Source organism: Nipponia nippon, unplaced genomic scaffold (assembly GCF_047370975.1).
Source record: "Nipponia nippon isolate SJK-2023a ecotype South Korea unplaced genomic scaffold, ASM4737097v1 scaffold_11, whole genome shotgun sequence".
Classification (NCBI taxonomy): domain Eukaryota; kingdom Metazoa; phylum Chordata; class Aves; order Pelecaniformes; family Threskiornithidae; genus Nipponia; species Nipponia nippon.
In genome coordinates, this window is record NW_028262302.1 from 9,154,225 (window position 1) to 9,176,472 (window position 22,248).

At 40.0% G+C, this 22,248-nt stretch overlaps 2 protein-coding genes across 8 annotated transcripts in view; both read right to left on the reverse strand.

Annotated features, from left to right (window-relative positions):
• Nucleotides 1-20,356, reverse strand: part of STON2 (stonin 2) — a 92,350-nt gene extending 71,994 nt beyond the window's left edge. Inside the window, exons 1-3 of one of the 6 annotated variants that reach the window (XM_087747444.1) lie at nt 20,223-20,356; nt 13,552-13,605; nt 12,493-12,621 (exon numbers count right to left, since the gene is read on the reverse strand). The gene's annotated coding sequence lies outside the window, so the exon portion shown is untranslated. Of the gene's footprint in view, nt 1-3,294; nt 3,398-7,240; nt 7,387-9,852; nt 9,943-12,492; nt 12,622-13,551; nt 13,606-20,222 lie in introns of those variants that run through there. The other 5 variants (XM_087747445.1, XM_087747447.1, XM_087747448.1 and 2 more) reach the window with 5 other exon arrangements.
• Nucleotides 17,720-22,248, reverse strand: part of SEL1L (SEL1L adaptor subunit of SYVN1 ubiquitin ligase) — a 37,177-nt gene continuing 32,648 nt past the window's right edge. For both annotated transcript variants that reach the window (XM_087747451.1, XM_087747450.1), the window contains exon 21: nt 17,720-21,764. In XM_087747451.1, coding sequence (XP_087603577.1) covers nt 21,561-21,764 — 204 coding nt within the window. In that variant the 3' untranslated portion in view covers nt 17,720-21,560. The remainder of the gene's footprint in view (nt 21,765-22,248) is intronic.

The window sequence follows — 22,248 nt, forward strand, 5'->3', positions numbered from 1 at the left end:
CAACCTTAAAATGTGAGGCTGTCTCCCAGTTTAAGGACGTCCTGCTTGATTGTTTAAAGCCAGACAAAAAATAATACACTGGAGGAGGTATCACAGGGAACAAGCCTGCCCTGGCAGAAAATTCCTCGGATGATCCAACTGGTCTTTCCTCGTTTCCAGTGTCTGGAGAGTCAACTGAGATTACACAACTTAGTGTGATGCCAGGACACTGCAGCCCTTCAGGGCAACCCACAAATATCACGTTTGTTGTCACTCTCTATTTTAGACACTCTAAATATAGGCCCATTAGACTTGATGGTGCTGTTCCTTTAGCATGACTACTCCTGTTCCAAGAGAATGAAAAGCAACTCTAGAAAAAAACCCATGCTTGAGCAAAGACTGAATTTAAAGGGACCCAGTATTTTATAGACTATTACAAAAAACTATATATATAGTAGAAACAAAGATCTCGACAAGTCCAATTCATACACAGTACAAAATAATGTTTGCAACACTAGTGTCTAACACATCTGTGTCTAATTGTCAAAACATGAAATAAGAATGCATGGTATACTAGCACAATGTAGAACAGAGGGTATGAGAAAATCCCTCATTTTTTGTTGTTTGGTTTTGGGTTTATTGGGGTTTTTGTTTGTTTGTTTTATTTTTACTAACACACACTGGTAAGTGGTGTTAGTAAAAATAAAACGTTTCAGTGGAGAAAAAAAGAACCTGTTTTGTAGTATCTCTGTCAGCAGGTCCATACCTAGAGAGCAGGTTTAGTAAGATGACAGTGGAGGTAATAGTCGTTCCTGAGTGTTGCTCACTCATCTCTGGAAGTTTACAAGGAACAGAACACAGGAGGTGGCTTTCCTCTGGTGCAAAGGGGTAGAGCCCTTTGCTGAAAATGAAGTTCAGAATACTCTGCTTTCTAACTACCGACACTTTGGCATCGTCTAGTTCGGCGAGCAGCAGCTGCTCATCTTTACGGTAGTACCCCTTTGATAGTTAGCTGTGCCTGTGAGACAGCAGGCAACCTTGTGCATTCCAGCAGAGGAATCCAAGATATGTTGCCATCTATCTACATGAAATCACATATGTGCTGCAGGGGTACATGGTGAGAGGCAGACCCCTGTGGCACATGGTGGCAGCAAATCACTCATTTTATCACACTCAGTGTTTTGCTGAGGAAGCGACAAGAGGAGCCATTGCAAGTCTGAGTATCAACAGCAGTAAGAAGGACCAGTTGCACCTCATGCTTAATAACATCAAATAATTAATATCATCATTATTGTATGGCTTCCATGAGATGCTCATCTTTTAATCTGACACAAATGCCCGATTATGAAGCATTCAGGGTGTTGACAAATATGCAGTATTATACATTGAAATTCATATGAATCAGCTCCCACAGAGTGCGGCACAGTCTCTGGTTTCACAGTGCTTGGAATGGCTCAAACAAACAGTCATTGCACCAATGCATTTATGAGGCTATCAACCAGGTGATCATAAAACAGAATGATTAAGAATAAAAAAAAAAAAAAAAAAAGACGCGGACAATGGCTAATCACTCAATGGTTGGGACATTATTGTCAAAGCAAACTGTCAAAACTGGAATAGCAGGGAGCACTGCACATGGGGTACAGTGACAGAGCCGTGCAGACACCCTGGGGAGAAGGCTCCCCCATAGACCAAACTGTTTGCTGGGGAAGCTGCCGCGATGGCAGCTCCTCATACGCCTGGCTTGAGCCAGTGGTACACAAGCGCTGCAGGTATATGTACTTGCACATGGTAGATAGAATCTAAAACTAAGCGAACTGCTATTTATAGGTGCATGAAAAAAATCTCCGGTTTTCACACAGAAATAGGAATGTGATTTGATCTTTCAAAATTCCATGTTTTGAGGATATAGAATAATTTATCTGCCTACAACAAATCCATACTCTAAAAAAAAAAAAAAAGAAAAAAAAGAAAAAAGAAAAACCCACAGTGAGACATTTCACTATCCTTTCCTTCTCAGACAACTAGCTCTTCAGTCTCAAATAGCAGACATTTGTTTTATCAGTAAATTGTGTAAAGTTTAACCACATTAGGTGACCAGCAATTCTATATATCTAGAAGTATGTTCTACTTACCTACACTTTCAAATTACACATGTGGAAACCAAAAGAGTAAGATGAAAGTCACATGGTAAGACAACTGAAGTCATGAACATACTCAGCTCTCAACTGGGCTTGGCCCGTGCAGTATCTTGCCTCCCAAATTTTTAGACAAGAATTTACTTCACGTTACATTTCTGGGTGCTGAGACATTGTGTAACCCAAAGGTAATTTTCTATAAAGAATGGCATAAGATCTGGTTTATGCATGACCTGTTTTGTGTTATCCATGTGCTTTAGTAGAGCAACAGTGTAAAACAAAAAAAACCAACAACAACAAAACAAAACCAAACCAACAAAACACAAAACCAAAAACGACCAAAAAGACCCCAACCCCAACACTCCCTTTCCCACCCAAGCCCCCAGATGTTTAAGGCAGGGTTACCATTGCCTTGAAGACTCTGGAGTCTAGTCAGGAAAACAGAACAGAAAGAACTTTATGAAGACTTCACTTACTGCACTGAAAAATCAATATAAAGCACCGCAGACACGGAGATGGATGCTGGGCACTCAGATAATATCGGCAAGGCCTTTTTTTCATTAAAAGGTTTGGAATCTGAACATCCTCCTCTATGCAATCCCTCTTAGGCAACACCACCAGCAGAGCTGCATGTTTGACAGCATGGCTGCTTACTGAGCCTGCTCTGGAAATGACCTAACACCGTCAGGTCACCCCACCTCCCCACCCAACCTCACGTAGCCATAAGTGGCCATGGTTATTCTGCTCCTCAGCCCACGATACGTCTTAGTTGCACAGCATTATGATATGTGGAAATACCAGTTCATGGCAACGTTAATGCAGCATTACAGCTCTCTTGCCAGCTCTGGGGAAGCTGAGCCCAGCTAACCTTTGGCAAAGACTGTCCTACCCAGTGGACAAGTTTTGGAAATGGGATGCAGACAAGTAGATTTTAAAATATTTGAGATATTTACCTCCCTCTTTCATAAAGGCACAGACCCACAAAGGGACTGGGACTGTTTCTGTTACCAAGACTGGCAGTGGCTCACTGTGGCAGAGTTGTAAATTGGACACCAGCATAATTCACACAAACAAAAGCATGTTACAAACTACTGAAAACTAGCAGAATTAGAGGAATTTTTGTTTTTTTGAAGACAAACTTCCTGAAAAGAAGGGATTATCACTTGAAAGTTAGTACCTGTTTCAGCGTCACTGAAGAGCTCAATGCAGCTGTTTGGAGCTGCAGCTTCCAAAGGTCTGTGGCCACCCTCAATCAGTCTTGGCTCCAAGCACATTCATATCAATAGCCTGGATTGAATACAGGGAGAATTTGCAATCCTTTCTGGGAAAAAAGGGAATGCTGGTGCCAAACTCTGAGCACACATGTAATGTGGTAAACTAATACAGCTGCCTCCATTCAGAGAGACTTGGACAATTAAATTGCAGAGATCAGAGATGAGTGAGTTAGGAGGGGAAAGCCCAGATCTGCCCAATCTGTTCTACCTCACTTTTATCCCCTTCAGTGACATGTGATATTCTCTCAGCGAATACCCCAAAAAGATCCACGCACCTATCAGCTGAGATCTTATTCCTCATGCTGAACTCACGTACCTTATAATCTGGAATGAGATTTAGGAACATGCACCTGATGTTTCCACCATATGTAATTTTTATATATGGGATATAATTTTTAGCCAGGTAAATATTTAAAGTCTGGTGAACTGGAAACAACATAGCAAGGATCAAGGAGCATTTCTGGTGGCAAGTTTCTATCCTCAGGAGCAGCTAGCAATTAAACAGCAACTAATCATTAAACTTCATAGGCCAAATTCTTCCCTACAGCTGTTCCATTGAAACTACTTTATTAGAAAATAAACTGGCCTTGTGCTATGGAGCTTGACCAGCTCAAGTTTCAGTTATGCAGCTAGTAATACTTCTTCTCTTCAAAAATGCTTAGTAGTGCTTTTTCCATGCATTTCCATCACCCACACAACCACAAAACCACCATGCAGTTCTGCAAAATGGTACCTTCTGTTCACAAGAGGCCCCTGGTTCAGATAGCAAGAGAACAAAATTACTATATTGTATACCCACCCCCATTTTCAAAAGTAAATTAAAGATAATTCTTTCATTTCATTTCACAGCTGGCAAACCCAAAAGCCCACAGAGAAAATTAGTTTCTATAAATATTCACATCTATAAATGCCAACTAAAACTTGGCCTAAAGAAGCATAATGAAACAAGAAACACAGCTCAGCGAAAAGACATCCTTTCTCTCCAGCTCACCAGGCAGGTCTGCTGTCCTTGGACCAGGAGCTCCGCTTTGAATCTCAGCTCCAGAGCACTCTGCCTGCTCTTTGAGTATCAGGATAGTTTTGTACTACTAGAGCACCTTCATAGGATCCTAAAGCATACTGGGCAGTTCTGTCCTCTTCCAAACCAAAGGAATTGTGCCGAGACATTTCGTTCAGTTACCTTTATAAAGCAAGATGAATCACAGCTCATCTAACTCCGGATGCCCAGTCAGACATCCGAGATAGTCACCTGATGCTCTGTTTATAGTCAATAGAAGGAACACAACACCTCCACAGGATCCTTCGGCTGATCTATTTTCGAAGGAGGTGAATCCCCCTCCAGAAAGACTATGACAACTAACTTAGGCTTGCATGTCTTTTTCACACTTAAATTAAGGCAACTGAACCACAGCCAAAAATAATGTTGTACCAATACTCTACTTCCCCCTTCATTGATATGCTGTGTTAGTGTAGATCGTCCCCTCTTCCAGGGAGTCTAACTAATCCCCCAAACTCTACAGCACACACTCCTGATCACACAGGGCTTCTATGCAGGTAGTTATTATTATTACTAAATAACCTATGCACACACACACACATTTTCAGGTTATTTTTCCCATGTCGCTTTTTGGCTCCCTCCCCATTACTTCTAGGACTGCTATTTGTTTCTTTCAGGACTCTTTCCTAGGAGTTTCACTCAGTTCTGTCTTCCCGGAGGGAAATGTCTGCACCAAAGCTTAAAAACCATATTTAATATTCAAGATAAATGACTTTATGGAATAAAATATATCAGTAGGATCGCAACCTGTCTATCCCACCTTCCCTATCAGTACCAAACAGAACAACTGGCTTACTCTGCAAAGAATGAACAAGAGGCACTTCAGCAGTGGTTTGTTACTTAGAGACTTATTTCTCATTTCATGTGAATGCCCCTGAGCGATAAGAGATGAAATCACCAAGTGCTGATTTGAAGTAATGGCACAACTAATCAAGACATTCCTACAGCACGATCTTTTCCAATAAATAAAAATGTAAAATTCAAGAAAGTCTTGCACATATTTCTAGACTTGTCACTGCAGTGGACTGATAAACCTTAATATATCACTGCTAAGAAAATATTTTCAACATTTTAGGAAATATTTACCATCAGAAAAGTACCTATTGAAGGATTTTCGGGATGGGTAAGGGCAAAAGCTCTTTAATTTTATGGCTCCCTTTCACCAACTGTATCTCTATACAACTGATGTTTAAGACACGTATACATTTCAGTAACCTACTTCCTTTAAGAGTCTTTTCTATTAATAAAGCACTATCTGTTTCTACAGTTATTTAAGAGACACATGCATTGATGTCTTAACTTTTTTAACATTATGCTATGATGTTTATATTTTCCCTTGTATTTTTTTTCTGTAAATATATACTGAGGATTGTTACATTTAAAAAATTGGTAACAAGGTGGTCAAGATGCTATATCCTAAGTTTACGCTAGCAAGCATTGTAAAACCTTACCAGTAGGAACAGAGCTGTAGGGTGAAATACTTGGCATTAAGGGCATAGCTTTCACACTACTTTTTTGTGGCTTTTACTTCCAATTATCTCCAATCTGACCCTGTAGACTGAATTTGCATTAGCACTTGGAGTACATTAAATGAGCTCCTGGAGTTCTTCTAACCCAGTTTTATCCCAAGCAAAATCAGTTTACGTGCTCTGAGATGCAAACTGAAGTGCAGTAAGTGCAGGTGACGAGGACATTCATTTCAGAAGTGCATTCCTGCTCTAACTAATGCGCTAATGTATTTGCATCCATAGTTTTTCAGAAAAGAAGGGAATCCTGGAACCCTGGTGCTTATCCCCTGGTATCTCCACAGGATTGCATTTTCTGTTTTTTCAATCTCAATCTCTGAAATTTTACACCCTTAAGTTTTGAAAGAAATAGGACCTTCCACACCATTCGCGTTATTTGCACATTTAAAAGACAGTGAAAATTGATCACAGAGGTCAGTAAGGGATTCATAATCCCTACTTGGGAAGCAATCTTACCCATATAGGCACCTTCAGATGGATTACTGGCCCTGTTTAAGGTCCTAGCAAAACTTTCACCATCTACAAAGAGCAAAGATTTAACTCCTAATGTTTCCAGATATGTGAGCTGAGCTACAAGGCTTCTAGTTGTGTTTCCTAGGACTCAAATTCATCTGGTCACAATTACAGCCATAGCCCTGAAGACAACACACGCTCATACCCAATGCATACAAAGACAGGCATTCCTTCCTTGAGGTTAACAACTTGTGAAGCTATTACATCCATTAACGGAACTTGCAATCCTTTAAGAAACCATCCAGCATGGTTAGAGTCCAAAGAAAATGTATTAAGAAATCAGAGGACAAAAAAAATCTGGTTTTGCCATTGAGTACTTTATGGATTATTTTTTTTTGTAATGCAACTAACAATTCAGACAAATTGCCCAAGAATTGCCTTCTGAAGGCTCTCCTTTCCCAGCTGACTGCAGAGTGAGCCTAAGTAATTAGCTTAGATACATCCAACTTTTAAGATGGCCAAGATTACATTAGAAGATTGCCACCACCACATGAATCCTTATGGTTCGATAGCTTATTTCCTGATGTTTTGGTTTTTTTTTTAGCTTTCCAACTTTCAAAGAGAAAGCTAACATCGTTGCAAAGCTTCTGAGGCTAAAACCTTTACTTTCAGTCTCCCTTTAAGAATAGGGCTTTTCAACAATTCAGAATTCACTTATTCTGTTCGTTTTTTTGGCAAAGATCATGACAAGAGCTTTGCATACAGCCTCAGTGCAATACTTGGGTGAAAAGCTGCATGAAGAAAGGATACTACCAGGAGCAAAGTGTCAGAGCAGGAGAATCCACAAGCCATGATCTTGTAGCTGATGCCACCTTGGCAACTGCCTCACTGACTGGAAAAGTCACCACTTCTACAACAGGGGAGACAGAAGCCTTGCAGAGTAGAACATCTTGAGAGATCTGTAACACACATAGATACCATTTCTCCTCTTCATTTGCTGATGCCAGACTTGAGATAGCTGAAAACCGAGGACTCTATAAACATGATATATTTAGCCCACGCACAATATGGTTTTAACCCCCACACAGTCTGCGTTTCTCAACCAGGGAACTGTACCAGCTGCCAGTTCTTAACAAGATAGCTGGCAAGGTAGCACAAACAAGGACTCGAGATGGGGAACTGGCCACTATTGAGATGCAGCTGTTGCTTTTTTACCTTGCATCCCTTGGACTGTTATCTAAACCAACCACACAGCAGAGTATCAGTTATGCCACTGATGTAATGAGGGATCCAAGGAACTCGTGTAAAGGAGAGACCTGCAGTTAAAGACTAAGGTATGCTGTTAAGTCCTTAATGATAATTAAGGACATGAATCATAACACAGTACAGCTAATCAGAATTGAGATACAGTGCAACATGTCAGAGAAAAAAAAAAATCTGACTTTTTCTCTTATTGGAAAGTTTAATGGTCATGCTCTTAATGGCACCCATATTTTAAAAATAATTTAAAAGCTACAACTACAAAAGAGCAGAGATCATTAAAGTTACCAGCTGTATTCCTGTATCTAAGGAAAACAATATGTTAGATCTGCTTGGGAGTTACTGCTACTTGCTTTGTGCTTGAGATCTCCATAGGATTATCATGAAAAGCCTTTAATGTTATACAGAAAAAGTCAAAGATTTACCTGACAAAAACATGGTAACAGATTGAATATAATTCATAGCAAATACTGCTTTATGTTATAATCAATCAAATCTGAAAGTTCTTAGAGAAGAGAGAACCTAGCCATTTGGAAATTAAGTATTCAGTAAAGTCTGCGGCATAATCCTACGTAATACATCTCACTGGAGATGAAGGAAATCGCTCTTCAAGCTTCTTTGTGATAACACAAACTTTGTTTACTAACAAGCCTGTTTATCTGGAAAATATTAAGGCAAAGTCCAGAGCTCACTTCTCTGTGTAACATGAGGTATGTTTCAGTCATCTTGGCAGAGAAAAGGAAAAAACAAATCAGTCACATGCCACAATTAGTGAACATAAGCATTTTGCAATCAACCTGTAGTTTGAAATTTACTTGCCCAAACTAGTGAGTTTATGAAATGCACATTTCACAGAAGACAAGAATGATTCATAGCTGATTCACAAGTAAAGAAACACCAATGTTTGCCAAATTTTTGCCTTGACAATACTAAAAATGCCCTCAAACCAATGCTGTGAAGTTATTCTAAGGATAATTCCCAGCAAAAGCTGCAACTAAGTATGGGAAGATGTGAGCTGTAAAGCATCACCTGATCTAGTTAAGCAGTCAAGCATTATTTTTTTTAAACTTGTTTCACTCTGAAAAACTGAAGTCTCAAAAAGGATCAAACCATGGGTAAAAGTCAGGATAGTTGAGTCTGATTACAGCCAAGTAGTCAACAAAACAATTAAAAATCAACAGAGGAAAGTGGAACTGCAGTACAGAAAGGATATTTAACACATGAACGAGGCGAATGTGCACAGAAGGGGCTGTCTGGTCATATATCAACAGAAAATCCACTTTGCATGGAAATATGTAATTTGAGCTTTTTTAACCTATAATTATACATAGTGTAGTCAAACAAGACGACAGAAAATGAGTGGCAATTTTTCTTTGCCTTGCAATATCTTAACCACAGAAAAACTTCAAAAGCAGCACAATTCAGTAGACTCAAGAAAGGAAAAATCCAAAACATGAGTAATTGCAAAGAGCAGCTGAGGGGTAGGTGGATACAAGCAGCTTCCCCATGCCCCTGTTAATGACTCATTAACCCCTCTGCAGACGCAGAGTAATGAACTGCTAGCGCTTACACAGAAACACAGCGTGCATTATTACAAATAACAGAGGAAAGCACTCATTTGGGAGAAGACGGCTGGGGGGTTGCTAGGCTGCCTGTCATGCACAGTCTTCACCGTCAACAGCCACGACGGAGGGTGTCAGGCGCAAGGGGGGACAGGTTGAAGCGCGGTCCAGATGGTCACGGCCGGGAGCGGTGCCATGAGCCCCGGCCAGGGACAGGGCTGGAGCGCGGAGGGGGAACTTCAGCTCCCTCAGGGCGCGCAGCGGAGGACGTCCCCTCCTCCCAGTCGCAGAGAGAGCGAAGCACCAGCGAATGCACCGGGGGGAAGGCAGCAGCCCCCGCCCCGCCAGCAGGGCCACCTGCCTTCGCCTTAGGTTTCCTCGGCTCCGGTTTCTGGACCGAGGTCCTCCGCCCGCGCCTGCGCCAGCGCTCCCGCAAACCCAGAGCCGCGGTACCCCCTCCTCGCCTGTCAGGAAGGGAGAGCGCGGGGGCGCGCACCCTCCTGCCCCGCGGGTCCGGCCGGGCGGCCCCGGGCGCGCAGCTCTCCCGGCCCGCCTTCGCTGCCGGCTCCGCGGCCGCTGCCCCGAGCCCCCCCGCGGACCTACCTGCCGGCGGCGGGCGAGGCGCTCCGCGGGGCAGGGCTGCCGCCGCCCGCGCTGGCGGACACGGCGCTGAGCTGAGGCGGCGGCGCGGCCCCCGTCCCGTCCCGCCCCCCCCTCCCCGGGCCGCGGCGGCGCGGGGCCGCCGCCATTGGGCGCTCCCCGGCGGCGCGGGGGGCCGCGGCGCCGCATTGGCCGGGGGCGCCCCGCCCCGCCCGGGGCCGGTGTCGGCCCGCGGGGAGCCGCCGGGCCCCGGGCGAGCGGCAGCCGCCGAGGGCTGCGGGCGGGAGGCGGGCAGCTGCCGGCTCGGCCTTCGGCAAGGCCGCGGCTGAAGGGCTGACACGGGCGCTTGTGTCCGCCTTCCCGGAATTAAGCCTTTTAAATGTTTTCGTGGCCTGTTTTTAAACAGGCTTCAAAGTCAACGCGCTTTCCTGCCTGATGGGTTAGCCTCCTCTTACCGAAATGCGAAAATAAATACAAAGGTGTAGATAAAAAGCATAATGCATGAAATCCTTCTGCTCGGGGTCATTCAACTGGCATTCTTATATGCTGAAATACGACACTGTTTACTTGTAACTGATGACTTTGTGTACCCACTTTAATACAAATTAACAGGCGTCTCAATTCTTTTGTTAGACCCCGATGAATTTCACAGATCAGCAAATGTCCCCATATTATGTATTAGTCAGGACTAATAACTTAGAATCATAGAATCATTAAGGTTGGAAAAAAACTTCAACTGCAATGTCTATGGACCGAATTGTTTTTAAGTTGTTAAGTTGTAGTAGTATTAAAGACCTAATAATATAAATCTAAAATATTAATCTTATTTCTGCCTTTATCTTTAAAGATTTCCGATTGCAATTTGCATACGGAAATGTCTTTAGGGAGGCTTTAACTTCTAACCCGACTACAATTTCAAGGCTTCTGATGAAAGGCAAGCCATGGAAAACGAACCTGTGCATCACCTACACGCGTGAGCACAGACGCGTACGTATACACCCATTAGCAGATTCGGAGAATGACTCTGGAGAGCTGAGGAAGTATCAAGGCACCAAAGAGCTTCCTAGAAAATTGAACCTTGCAAGCTGAAAAATGTTAATAACCTTCACATTTGCATTAAACATTATCATAACAGCCTTAATTACTAGTGGGGACTGACTGTAAAAAAACCAAACAAACACAAGTTTAACTCTTCGCCAGGTGAACTAACAGTTTTTAAAGTGCTCTTGTAAAACACTGGGAAAATCTCAAATGAAAAGTGCAAGATAACCACGCAGTTATGATAACTGATGTTACGCCTGGCAGTTTAGCATATCTGGTTCACCTGACTTTGTCTTGAAGGAGCTTTCAAAGAGGTCTGAAGGTTTACTATCGGGACATACTCATCTGGGGACACGCGTTAAAACGTACAGGGCCACTCAGACAGAACCGCAGAGCCCCCGGGACCCGGGGGGGAATCTGCTCTGGCACAAAGCGTTGACACGAGTGCCAGCTACAGGTGGGTGGGAGAAAATCACACAACTCAAACATTTCCGAACAGTATTTGCAGATCACGCACGGTCTTATCCAGCAGTATAAAACGTTGATTTCCCAAACAAAACTATCCATAAAAATATGTTTAGTTGCATATACTGCCCATGGGCCAAGACGGATTTAGGCTGGTAGCCCTACTCCTTTACATATGTAAAGGTTAACTACAACAAGGACACAGGATAGTGCTGCTCAGGTACAACTGTTGTCTTTGTTTCTTCTCATAATCGTTTTATGAGCCAAAAGAACTACAGATTAGTCTTCCAATTGTTTCCCTCTATCTTACCCATCTTTAATAAATCCAGGATCCAGAAAAACATCATTGACCTCTAAGGTACTGGCCTGGGAGAGATCCTGACTAGAAAAAAAGACTCCAAGGCCATCAATCCTTTCCTGGATTTGGTCAAGTCCTGAACCCCATTTCTTCTTTTTCTTTTTTCCTCGTTTGTTTTCTGAATAACAGCATCAGGACCAGCCATTACAGAGTCACTTTTCACAACAGCACTATGAACCTGTAGTCACCAAGGCTGTCAGGAGCAGCCCAGCAGCGGCAGCGGTTGCCGTATCTTCCACTGCTAAAGCACACAGCATGACATTCTGTCAATCAGGTTGTAATTAAGACTCAGCACTGGAAATGTAAGTCATGTTTTCCATCTTTGCTGTCCTTTTCACCCATAAGCGTGTTTACTGATAGCCTTTAGATGGTTTAAAGGTTGAGGAAAGGGATGTTTCTTCATTTAAAAATATTACTAAAGGAAAAAGGTTTACATATAATCTATTGCTTTTTTAGCACTTTTCCCTCTTTTATGTAACTTGATTAACAGGCTTAAGCTGGCTCTGGCACTGATTACTTTTTCTTTTTCTGATATTAAGTAAATTGAAGTTCCTGTATTCAATATCCTTTTACAATGGGGGGGGGGAGAGGAGAAGATGATTTAGAACATTTGATTCTCTTTAACTATTCCATCAAAGTTACTACTCCATTACCACACCATCAGACAGCTCTGTTTAATACCATTATTCTATTTGGACTTGTAAGAAATTTTTACTTTTTTGTTTCTGAAATACTTTTACTAGTAAGATCTAGAATGGAAGGGCTAGCAGGTAACATACCTGTTACAGGTTCTTATGTTTTCCTGAGTCTTCTCAGAATTAGAAACACGGAGATTGCTTTTGGTCAGCTCTGAAGTGGTCAGGCAGTTGGACTAGATGGTCATTGTAGGTCCCTTCCACTGAAATATTCTATTACATCAGAGAATGAGAAATGAAATCACTCCAGTTGAATAATTATACATTAAATTTCTGGTTGAAAACTGCTATTCATACAAAAGAAAAAGTAGGATGTACTTGAACTTCCCCCCTCCAAGGAGAGAAAAAAAAAAAAAAAAAAAGAAAAAAAACCCTACACTCCAGAGAGTCTGGTTTGCCTACTTCAAATAGTTTGTGTTTGAAGAACAAAGATTATGTCCTTCTGTTTTCTAGAATATGACATAATGTTGCATATTAACCATAAAAATACAACATTCTATTGCTGGTATTCTGACCTACATTGAAATTGTGTTTATGATGAGGATCTACAGGGTTAGAGCATGTGAGATCATAACTATAAACACATGTACCAAATAATTAAAAGGCTAGAACAATCCTGATTCTAATTTATTTTGAATATACACATCACCTGACTTTTTGTTCTTCCAACTTGACAGATAACAGGGTTTTTAATATTAATATTTCATTATAAAGAGGATATCAATAATTCATTACATCTTGGGAAACTCTTAATTATGCTTTTTTATTCCAATATAAAACAACAATGATTTTCATGCAAGCTTTACTGCAGATTTAACTGAATTCATCAGTTAACAGAATTAAATATATTTCATTGTATTAAATGAAGAAGTGTGATTTAACCCTTAGTGGTATCCCAATGGAGGCCCAATTCAGAAGTGTACAGAAGCACTTCCAGAATTTTTTACCCATCTGGACCCGGTTCCACGATTAAGTAAGCCTGTACTTCACATACTTCTTTATACTGTATCACAAAGTACAGCCTCACAGGAGGGTTTGTTCACGCATGCTCCTCAGCCCATGGGTTGACATTGACACAACACAAAGAGCAGTAACAGAAAATAAATACGTTGTGCCAAAAGATTGTTTGCTTAGCTTCCTTACCTTGTACACATGTGGATACAAGTGAACTCTTTGCTTCAGCTGACACAGGCAAGCCTGAAAGATCATACTTTAGGAGAGATTCGTGTAATCGTATGTCTCAGTTAGGGCAAGATTAGTTTAAAACCAGTAGCTCTGGGACAAGGTGCTGTTTCCAGCATGGTAGGCCATCACCTTCATTTCCCATTAATAGACTGGGCATTTTCCTTAAGGAAAGAAATTGCTCAGGTGTTCAGGCACCTTTGTTTTGCCATGTAACAGCAAACCAAAGTAATCAGTAGCTGCAGAACATGTTCTGCCTGTGATTTGAGCAAGTGAAGAGTTTGTAGAGTAGCAGTGGTAGGAGTGTTATGGCTGGTGGAAGAACTTGGAAGCATCAAATGCTTAATATAAGAAGCACATGGAGAGTTAAAGACTTATCAAACATGGTTCATTTATGTAATTTGAAAACTTCCTTTTCTGTAGCTGCAAGAAAGCCTTTATGATTTGGCATCTAGAAATCCTCAGGAGACAGTGGAAATGAATATTTTATTTGCTGAGTTTAGATAAGGAATAGTATTTTCAATTGACACAGTCTATTGAAAGGTTCTAGCACCTTTCACAGTACTAAGAGAGGACTAATGAGACACTAGATTTGAAATGTTTGTTAGTTGAGATAATAAATTAATGAAGTAACCCTTCTTTCTTGCTCTGTTTTGAGAAGTTCCTACCTACTGGCACCCTTTGCCTTCAATGGAGTAAAAGATTAGAGTCCTAGTAGGAAATTGGGTAAGGCTGTTTGTTTAGCAAAGGGGCAGAAAAAGCCAACACAGCTGCATGCAGTGAGATCACCACATTTATCTCACTGGGTCTGAATTCTTGTACTATAGTCACCTCCCTTCTGTGCAATGTTTCCCAGATTTCAACAATCAAGTCAGACTCAAAATTATTTGTAAGAGATATGAAATCCTTTAGTTATCCAATTACAGATGAACATTTAACATTACACGCTAGATTCCACAATAAAATGTGTACCTATTTTGGTGTGGCTATTCTTCCTAATGGACTGTCCAGTCCTATAATCGATGTGACGAGAACTAGAGATGAAACTAAATACAACCTGAAAAGAATTAACTCAAGTCCTCTTGGTCTCACAGCATCAGTGACAAAGGTAATCAGCTACTGGAAAACTCACCAAACATAGATCTTCAGGCCTTTAGCCTTTGAACTCAAAGCTGGATGATTCTCCAAGAAGTATCCTTTTTATAATTCAAAGTTATAAGCCTTAAACTGGAACATGCCACATATTTCTTTAGTAGTTTTAACATCAGCTATAGTAATGACTTCGAAGTCTATAAAGTGTATTGGATTTTTTTTTTTTCCACATATCCATTTAATACTAGTAATGCAAGCAAGCTTTTCCTTTGAAACTGTTGTTGAATAGATCTGGGGAAACTTTCCAAATAAAAAAAATCTTATTTAGAAGCACTTAAAACACCATTAATTAATGAAATTTCAGTATATAGCAAAGTCCAGAGCCTACCAAAATTTAAAGTAAGATTGGACAGAAACAAATACTATAAAATATTGTAAAACACAGATTTCAAGTTATTTAGATAGCTCAAATATTTCACCAGACGGTCTCAGTGAAAAAGTGATTTTAAAGAGATCTTCATTACCTGTTGCTAAACATTTTCACTTGCTTTAGGGGGAAAGAATTTGAACTCGAAGAAAATCTGGATTTAACTTTGCAGAAGTAGCCACTGTCCTAGAGGCTGTGCCCAACTAGTCCACATTTTATCTGTACATAATATTCCAAAATATTATGTTGCTAGACAGAGTAGTACAACAGCAGGTAATTCTTTACTGGATCTTTCCAGAAGCTACAGTAATTTTTAATTTTGGACTCTTATTTCTCTCGTATTTGTAGAGCAAGAGTACTGAATTATTTCATTTTGGTGAGTAAGTTTCTGAAGCTCCTGCAACCAAACACTCTTTTCTCTCTCAATACATATGAGTGCGTATTTCTACACACACACATCCTCCCATGATCTGACAATGACTGAAAGTGTGGAAGTTACTTCTTTCCTAATCTTTGAGACCTAAAATATTTTTTAACAACTCCAAGTCACCATTTAATAACTGATGCCCCCTTGTGGCTGCAAATACACACCACATCACACCCCCCACAACTTTTTTTTGCGGCAAAAGCAATTAATTAGAAGCAATAAAAAGAGAAAAAATTTAGTATGAATCTTGTACAGAAATGGAGCAACATTCATAAATAACAGATGGGAACTGGAACATATCATTTTACAGTACAGTTTATGCCTGTTTTTAGGAGGAAGGATGAATATGAAGAAAACCAGGTATAGAAAAAAAAATAAGGAAGGAAATACAGAAAATGCCTGACGGCAGAATTGGAGAAATATAATTTAAGTGTTTTGCGACACAAAAATTAATATTCTTCCAAGTTATTTTCAAAAATCTGGAATTGCAACCCATGTTATGTGGAGCCCAAATAGTTGGGTAGCAAAGAAGTAAAAATGTGAGCAACCTATCCTTTAAGTGGAGGGATGTCTGAAATGCTGCTGCACTTAGGAAAGCTTACCAGAATAAGCAGCAGTGGCACTGATACCTTTTGGGGTAAAAACATTCTGTCTGAGACTCACTATAGAATTCAGTTATTGTGCTGTGGAAGTTAAAGCACATTTACCTCTTGCTACCTGAAATGCAGCTACAGTGGTGCTCTATCTCCACTTATTTTTCTTTCTGAAAATGAAAATTAAGACTAGATGTTAATGTATTCATTACCTGGATAGATGGTACACCGCCCTCCCTCAACTTAGCTTTGGAAAAAGTAATTTACAGTCTTTTTTTTGCAACAAGTAGACTTGTAGACAAGTAGAGTGACTTTTTTCCTCACTAGTTCTTTATAAAAATAGGAATTAAAGTCAGGATTCAGAAATGCCATTAAGGTCAGGATCATTTAGAGCTGAGGAAGAACACTTTGGCATTATATCAAATAACACATTCTAATGAAACAAGTGTCGCAGGTCTACAAACTATACTTTCTATTAATATTTTCATTTTCAATGAAGTGTTTCAGTCTTAGACTAAGGAGAATAAAGCAACATAAAAACCAAACAAAACCACCTAAGCCAGGAAACCAAACCAAATATACTAGCTTTCAATGAACATTATTCAGTGGCTCTTTCTTTAAAAATAAAAAGAAAAAACACACCCCACCCCCAAACCGCACAATCATTTATATACCTGGTACTCTAGTCCCACCACAGAAAACAACTCCCTATTGACTACAGGCTACAAGTAAAATAAGGTATTTACACTTCTGACCCCATCTCACTTGAGCACATCAGGAATTGCATCTCAAGCCACGGGCTCTTTTGGAAAGTGAAGGATGACCTCACTAGGCTTGAGCTACATCAGTCAGACTCAAGCTGGTTTTAGTACCAGCAGTTCTGTTTCCTACCTGCAACAAGTGCTATTGGCAGCAGCAGACAACACGGGAAGCCTCCAAATACTTCAGAAAACTATGTAACTTGGGCTGATGCCCGAGACAGTTTACCTATTCATGCCTTCCGTAGCCGTTATCATTGCTCCCTCACTCTCCTTACTTTCCCTCTCCTTAATGTTTTCTTCCAAATTAATAAGCACATTGGAAAGCAAACCAACAGAATACATTTACGAGGGAGGACTCAAGGGTCTCAACAGGTGGAGCCTGAAGGGATGAGTGGGTAGAAAAAGGCCTGAAAAGCAAGCAAACTTGTCGGCTTGGAGTAGTCCCTCCCCCAGTATCTGTTTCTAGTCACTGTATTATCCCTGCATTAGTATTGAAAAATGCAACAATAATCCTCCAGTTACTGGTCACTCTTCTCGAATCACACAGCAGTTCTGTGTCTGCCACACACAGTACAGATGCTGTATACACTGAAGAACGGGTCACACGTACACACAAACAGAGAGCAAGTTTCTAGCACAGCTGAAGATACAATGCATAATTTTCTACTCCCCTTTCTATGCCCCTCCTAAATTAACAGATTTATTTTTTTGAAGAAGAATAGAAGTGAAAGAAGCGCGAGTATCCTTACAGGAAGGGATGCATTTAGCAGCGGCATGTATCAGAGCATATGACTAACAATTGACATCCTCTGTTATCATAACCACTGTGAACACTGAGGGTAACCACACAGGTGGTATCTTTATTTCACAAGATTAAAGATACAGTACAAAATGAATCTGTACATCTTTCTATTAACAGAATTTGTTTACACAATTATATTACATTTGACCAGCCTTTATACTGATTTTAAATACAAAGTAAATTTACAAAACTCCTACAAGACCCTTTAAAGAACTGCAGCTGATAAAAACAAAGGGTTCCCCCAATAGTCCCTATTTGCCATATGCATTTGACGTAGTTCAAATCAAACTAAATCTTTTTAGTTTAATATTCTCTGAAACAAAAATAGAATTTCAGTTCATTGTTGCCTATCTAAAAAGGAAGCAACTTGCAAAGGTGAGTGTGATCCCCTTTTATAGGCCAAAACTAGCATATAATAGGTGGAAACTAGATAATGCATAGTCTTAAAAGTCCTTTCACAATCCATGTTTTAATGTTCTTCTCCAAAAAGAACATTTGATAGGGTTCTTTTTTTTTTTTTTTTTTTTACTTTAATAAGAGCAGCTGAGTTATGGAAGATGACTAAAAAGTGAGTAAAACTCTTATAAGAGTCTCATTGGGATGTTTGTATCAAAGGCCTTATCTTCTATTACATTGTCCAATGATGGACAATATAAAGCAAGGAAAACTATTTCAACAGACAGCTCTGGGACAACTTTCACCAGAGCGATGAACTAGAACCCTGTTTTCTCAACAGTTCAGAGTTTCTTTCAACCAGCAAGAACAGCTAGTGTGTTTGATTAATAATTTGAGATACAGAATCAATGTTTTCCCCCCATATCTTTCTATGGTTTTCCTACATATAAAACTCCCACTGATAACACTTACTGCCCTGTAGTTCCATTCTCCATGCAGGGAGAGAAGAGCATGTGTCCAGGAAGGTCAAATAGGCAGGCTCTGGCCTACATTACTACAGACAAAGAATACAATTTTTCTATTCAAAGCATGCTGAACATACCCAGAAAGGCTTCTCTTAAATCAAGTTTCCCTTCTAAAATACTCCTGCATATAAACTGTAAGACCACCTGTGCACTACCAAACGGGAACAGTACTTCACTGCAGTAAACTGAGCAACCCAGCTCCTTTAGGAAAAAAGCTGCTTGATAAACTGAGTGCATAACAAGGAAGATATTGCTAGTAGGAGTTAAATATACTTCCCTCAAAATGCAAGCGTCAGAACAGAGTAGCAAGGGATTGTCACAAAAACTTAAGTCACGTTGTAGACAACTGATTTAGAAACTTACTCATTTCTTTAATCCCTGAGTTAACTTGCCATTACTTATTGTAAGTACCTTTTTGCTACTACCACTTCATTCAAATGAATGTCATCTGAAAAAGTTAGTGGTAGTAATTTGGTGGAAGGGAAAAAAGCAGGAGAAAGACTTCCTTATTGCTTCTTCAAAAAGCAGTTCTTTAAAGTAAAATAACTTGCTGATCTTCGATCATTTTCTTCTGCTGATTTCTTGGGATGTAAAAATGCATCAGGTTCAGTGAAAGTCAGCTCTAAGACTGTCACATAGCAGCAATGATGAGAGATTCTCATGCAAATAGGATAGAGCTTTTAGAATTTAGTTCTAATAGATCAAACAACCAAAACATTTTAATAATGCAGTAACAAAATTTTTAAACATCCTAAGAGACCAATACCAATGAACCAATGGTATTTAATTGAAAAACATTTTCCATATAATCTTTAATTTATTCATGCCAAGCTAAAAAAAGCTATTAAGTGACAGAGGCAAAAATACTTCAGAGGGAGTGTTCAGAAGTCAGATATCTTAGAAATGCAGCTGGGGAGTGCTGTACATTTTAGACACTACATTTAAGTTCAATACTGTTCCATCTGCTAATGATGATTAAGACTGAACAAGACATTCCTCTATCACATGCTGCAACCCTCCAAACTAAAATGAAAGATTTGTCTTCACATAACCAGCATAAGCATTTTGAAGTACTGAGAAGTTCTACCTATATTTTAATACTAGTCATCCATGACATTTCAGTTTACAAAAGAGTGGATTGCTTATCTTCTTTCCCAAACTACAGATCTATTGTGCAACTGTCTCCTTACAAATGTACTAAGTATGAAACCATACCAAAATCTCAATTCTAAATAAAGTATATTGCTATTGCTGCCAATCCACTGGAAAAATATTTGCATGAAAGGAAGCCCTTAACCCTTTAAAAACAACAGCTTTTGTCAGAAAGCAGCTATAAAGCCTCCTCATTTGTATTTCATTCAGCTTTAAGACAGTATATTCAGAGGGTTTAATGCTAGTACAGAAACAAATATTTAACTGCCATTGGTAAATAAGAACAGAAACTTCTGCATTTCTTGCCTCTAAGCTACTCCCCCCACTGCTTCCCACCCCCAATCCCTGAAATTATAGTTCAATGAAAATCATTACTAAGTGAAGATTCCTCTTGCAGTCTAAAAACATCAGTCCACAGGTCGTATTCTTTACACTCATTAAAAGGCCTTTGCACTGACCTGGTGGTATCAAGAAGCCGTAAACCATTAGTCTTCTTTCTCATTGGATTTTCTTGTTACAAGGGATCCTCAAGATGGCACAGCCAGAGACGTTATTTTCACTTTCTCATGTAGGCCACATACAAGAGAGGCGGGCAACAGCCAGAGCACTACTGTAATCTAATATACAATATTTATCAGTCAGACAAACTTTGGAGTAGCATCACTGGCGTAAGTCCACGCCCTTTTGTAGGGAGTATGCATCTTTAGGGCCCTTTTTTGTAAATGCATTAAACAGATGCATGCATGAGATACCACATACATTTCCTTCTTGCAGCGCGGATCACTTACAGGATTGTTGAAAATGAAATACAGAACTTCCACCTCTAAAAGCAAACAAACAAAAAAAGTAAGCTAACTCACTGAGATTTCTGGCTCCATCCTTTCTTCAGTGTCCACAATAATACTGGTGCTTTCTGCAATCTAGACTCAGCCTCTTTTTAAGAGCAAGTTTAAATAATTTAGGAACACTACCAATTTGTTTTTATGTCATGAACTATTGCAAAGCACACAGGCTCCGAAAAAGTTTTAGAAGGATGCGAGATCTGGGCACTGTGTGGATAGTTTTCAACTGATGAGCTTTACAGACCCAATCTGTCCCACTCCGCCTCCTGGGCTACATACTATCTGCTGAGAACCATCTAGTCTAACGGGAATGGAGGAAAATACTTAAAACAAAAAAGCACAAATGAAGAGTGGCATGTTTGCTGGCTTAGTTTTACAGAGTTTATAAATAATCCATGTTAAACCATCCAAGACAGCATAAAAGACCAAAGTGTAAGAAATACTAAGAAGTAACGAAATAAGGATTGTAGAAATACTTGGGATGCAGATCAGAATATAAGTTCATACAGCTCTAGTCTTTTTAGAGTTTGAATATAGTTCAGCTTCTTGGACTTAAATTGGCCATAAAACTATTACTGTTATTACTTTTATACAGGGCAACTGCTATCAAGCAGGCAAAAACCTTCCAATGCTAGCCTTCTGCTCTCTCTAAGAGATGAAAAGGACTCTGAATAAAGAGGAACTAGATACAGCAGGCAACATTTTTGTAGTAGCACTCTTGTGTTTCCATGAAAAAAGCCATAGTGTTATTCCATTGGCACTGAAATAACATTCAAATCAGTTTCAAAAGAATTTTCTTATCCCTGAAAAAAGGCATCACTCTAAGCAGCTTTCAGACTTTTTTAAACTTCTTTGCGCCTCTTTTGGGGGAGGGACTGTTGATCCAAAGTCCTAAATCACAATGAAAATTGTTCGTTTTGGAAAAATCCAGTTCTTTCACTGAGGCTCTTGTTGCTATTGTGGTGGTTGATGCTCTGGTGGTGGTTCTTGTTGAGGCACAGCTGGCCGCAGTCCTGCTGGTCTGGGAATTGCCTGATGTTGCCTTTGTCTGTAAGCTATAATGGTTCCCAGAAGCAAGGCGATGATGGTCATAAGGTAAAGGTCCCACTCAGGCCCCAGCAGCTGGTCCATATCAATATGTGAGAATAACTCCCTTATCTAAGAAACAAGAAGTCCACATCATCACATCAAAGAGCAAGAATGGGAAGTTACTTTGATTTTAAACTTGACTTGTAACATTTTTCATGTACAAGTACCAGTTTTAAAACTTCAGTAGCTCTTTTCCTCTCTGAAAAAATAGTATCACATCAGTGATGTTCTTAATTTCCAGGAACTAAATCCAATAAGTCTAAGAGCCATGCTGTATAGGATGAGCTATTCTATTTTCTGTTCTAGAGATGAAGGTTCTTGATACATAGGCTTTGTGGCTTTCACATACAGAGCATTAAAGTACACAATTTAAATCAAAAGTATCTAACCATACTAGTTGTCTTAAAGAAAGAGTAGTAAGTACTACATACACAGAGGCAGTGAACTGATCAGTCCAGCCAAACTGGAAGCCATCAGCAGACTACCATGAATGACAGAACATTAAGACCCAGGATACTTATGTGGTACAATGCTGAGATTTGTGCAGATAAGG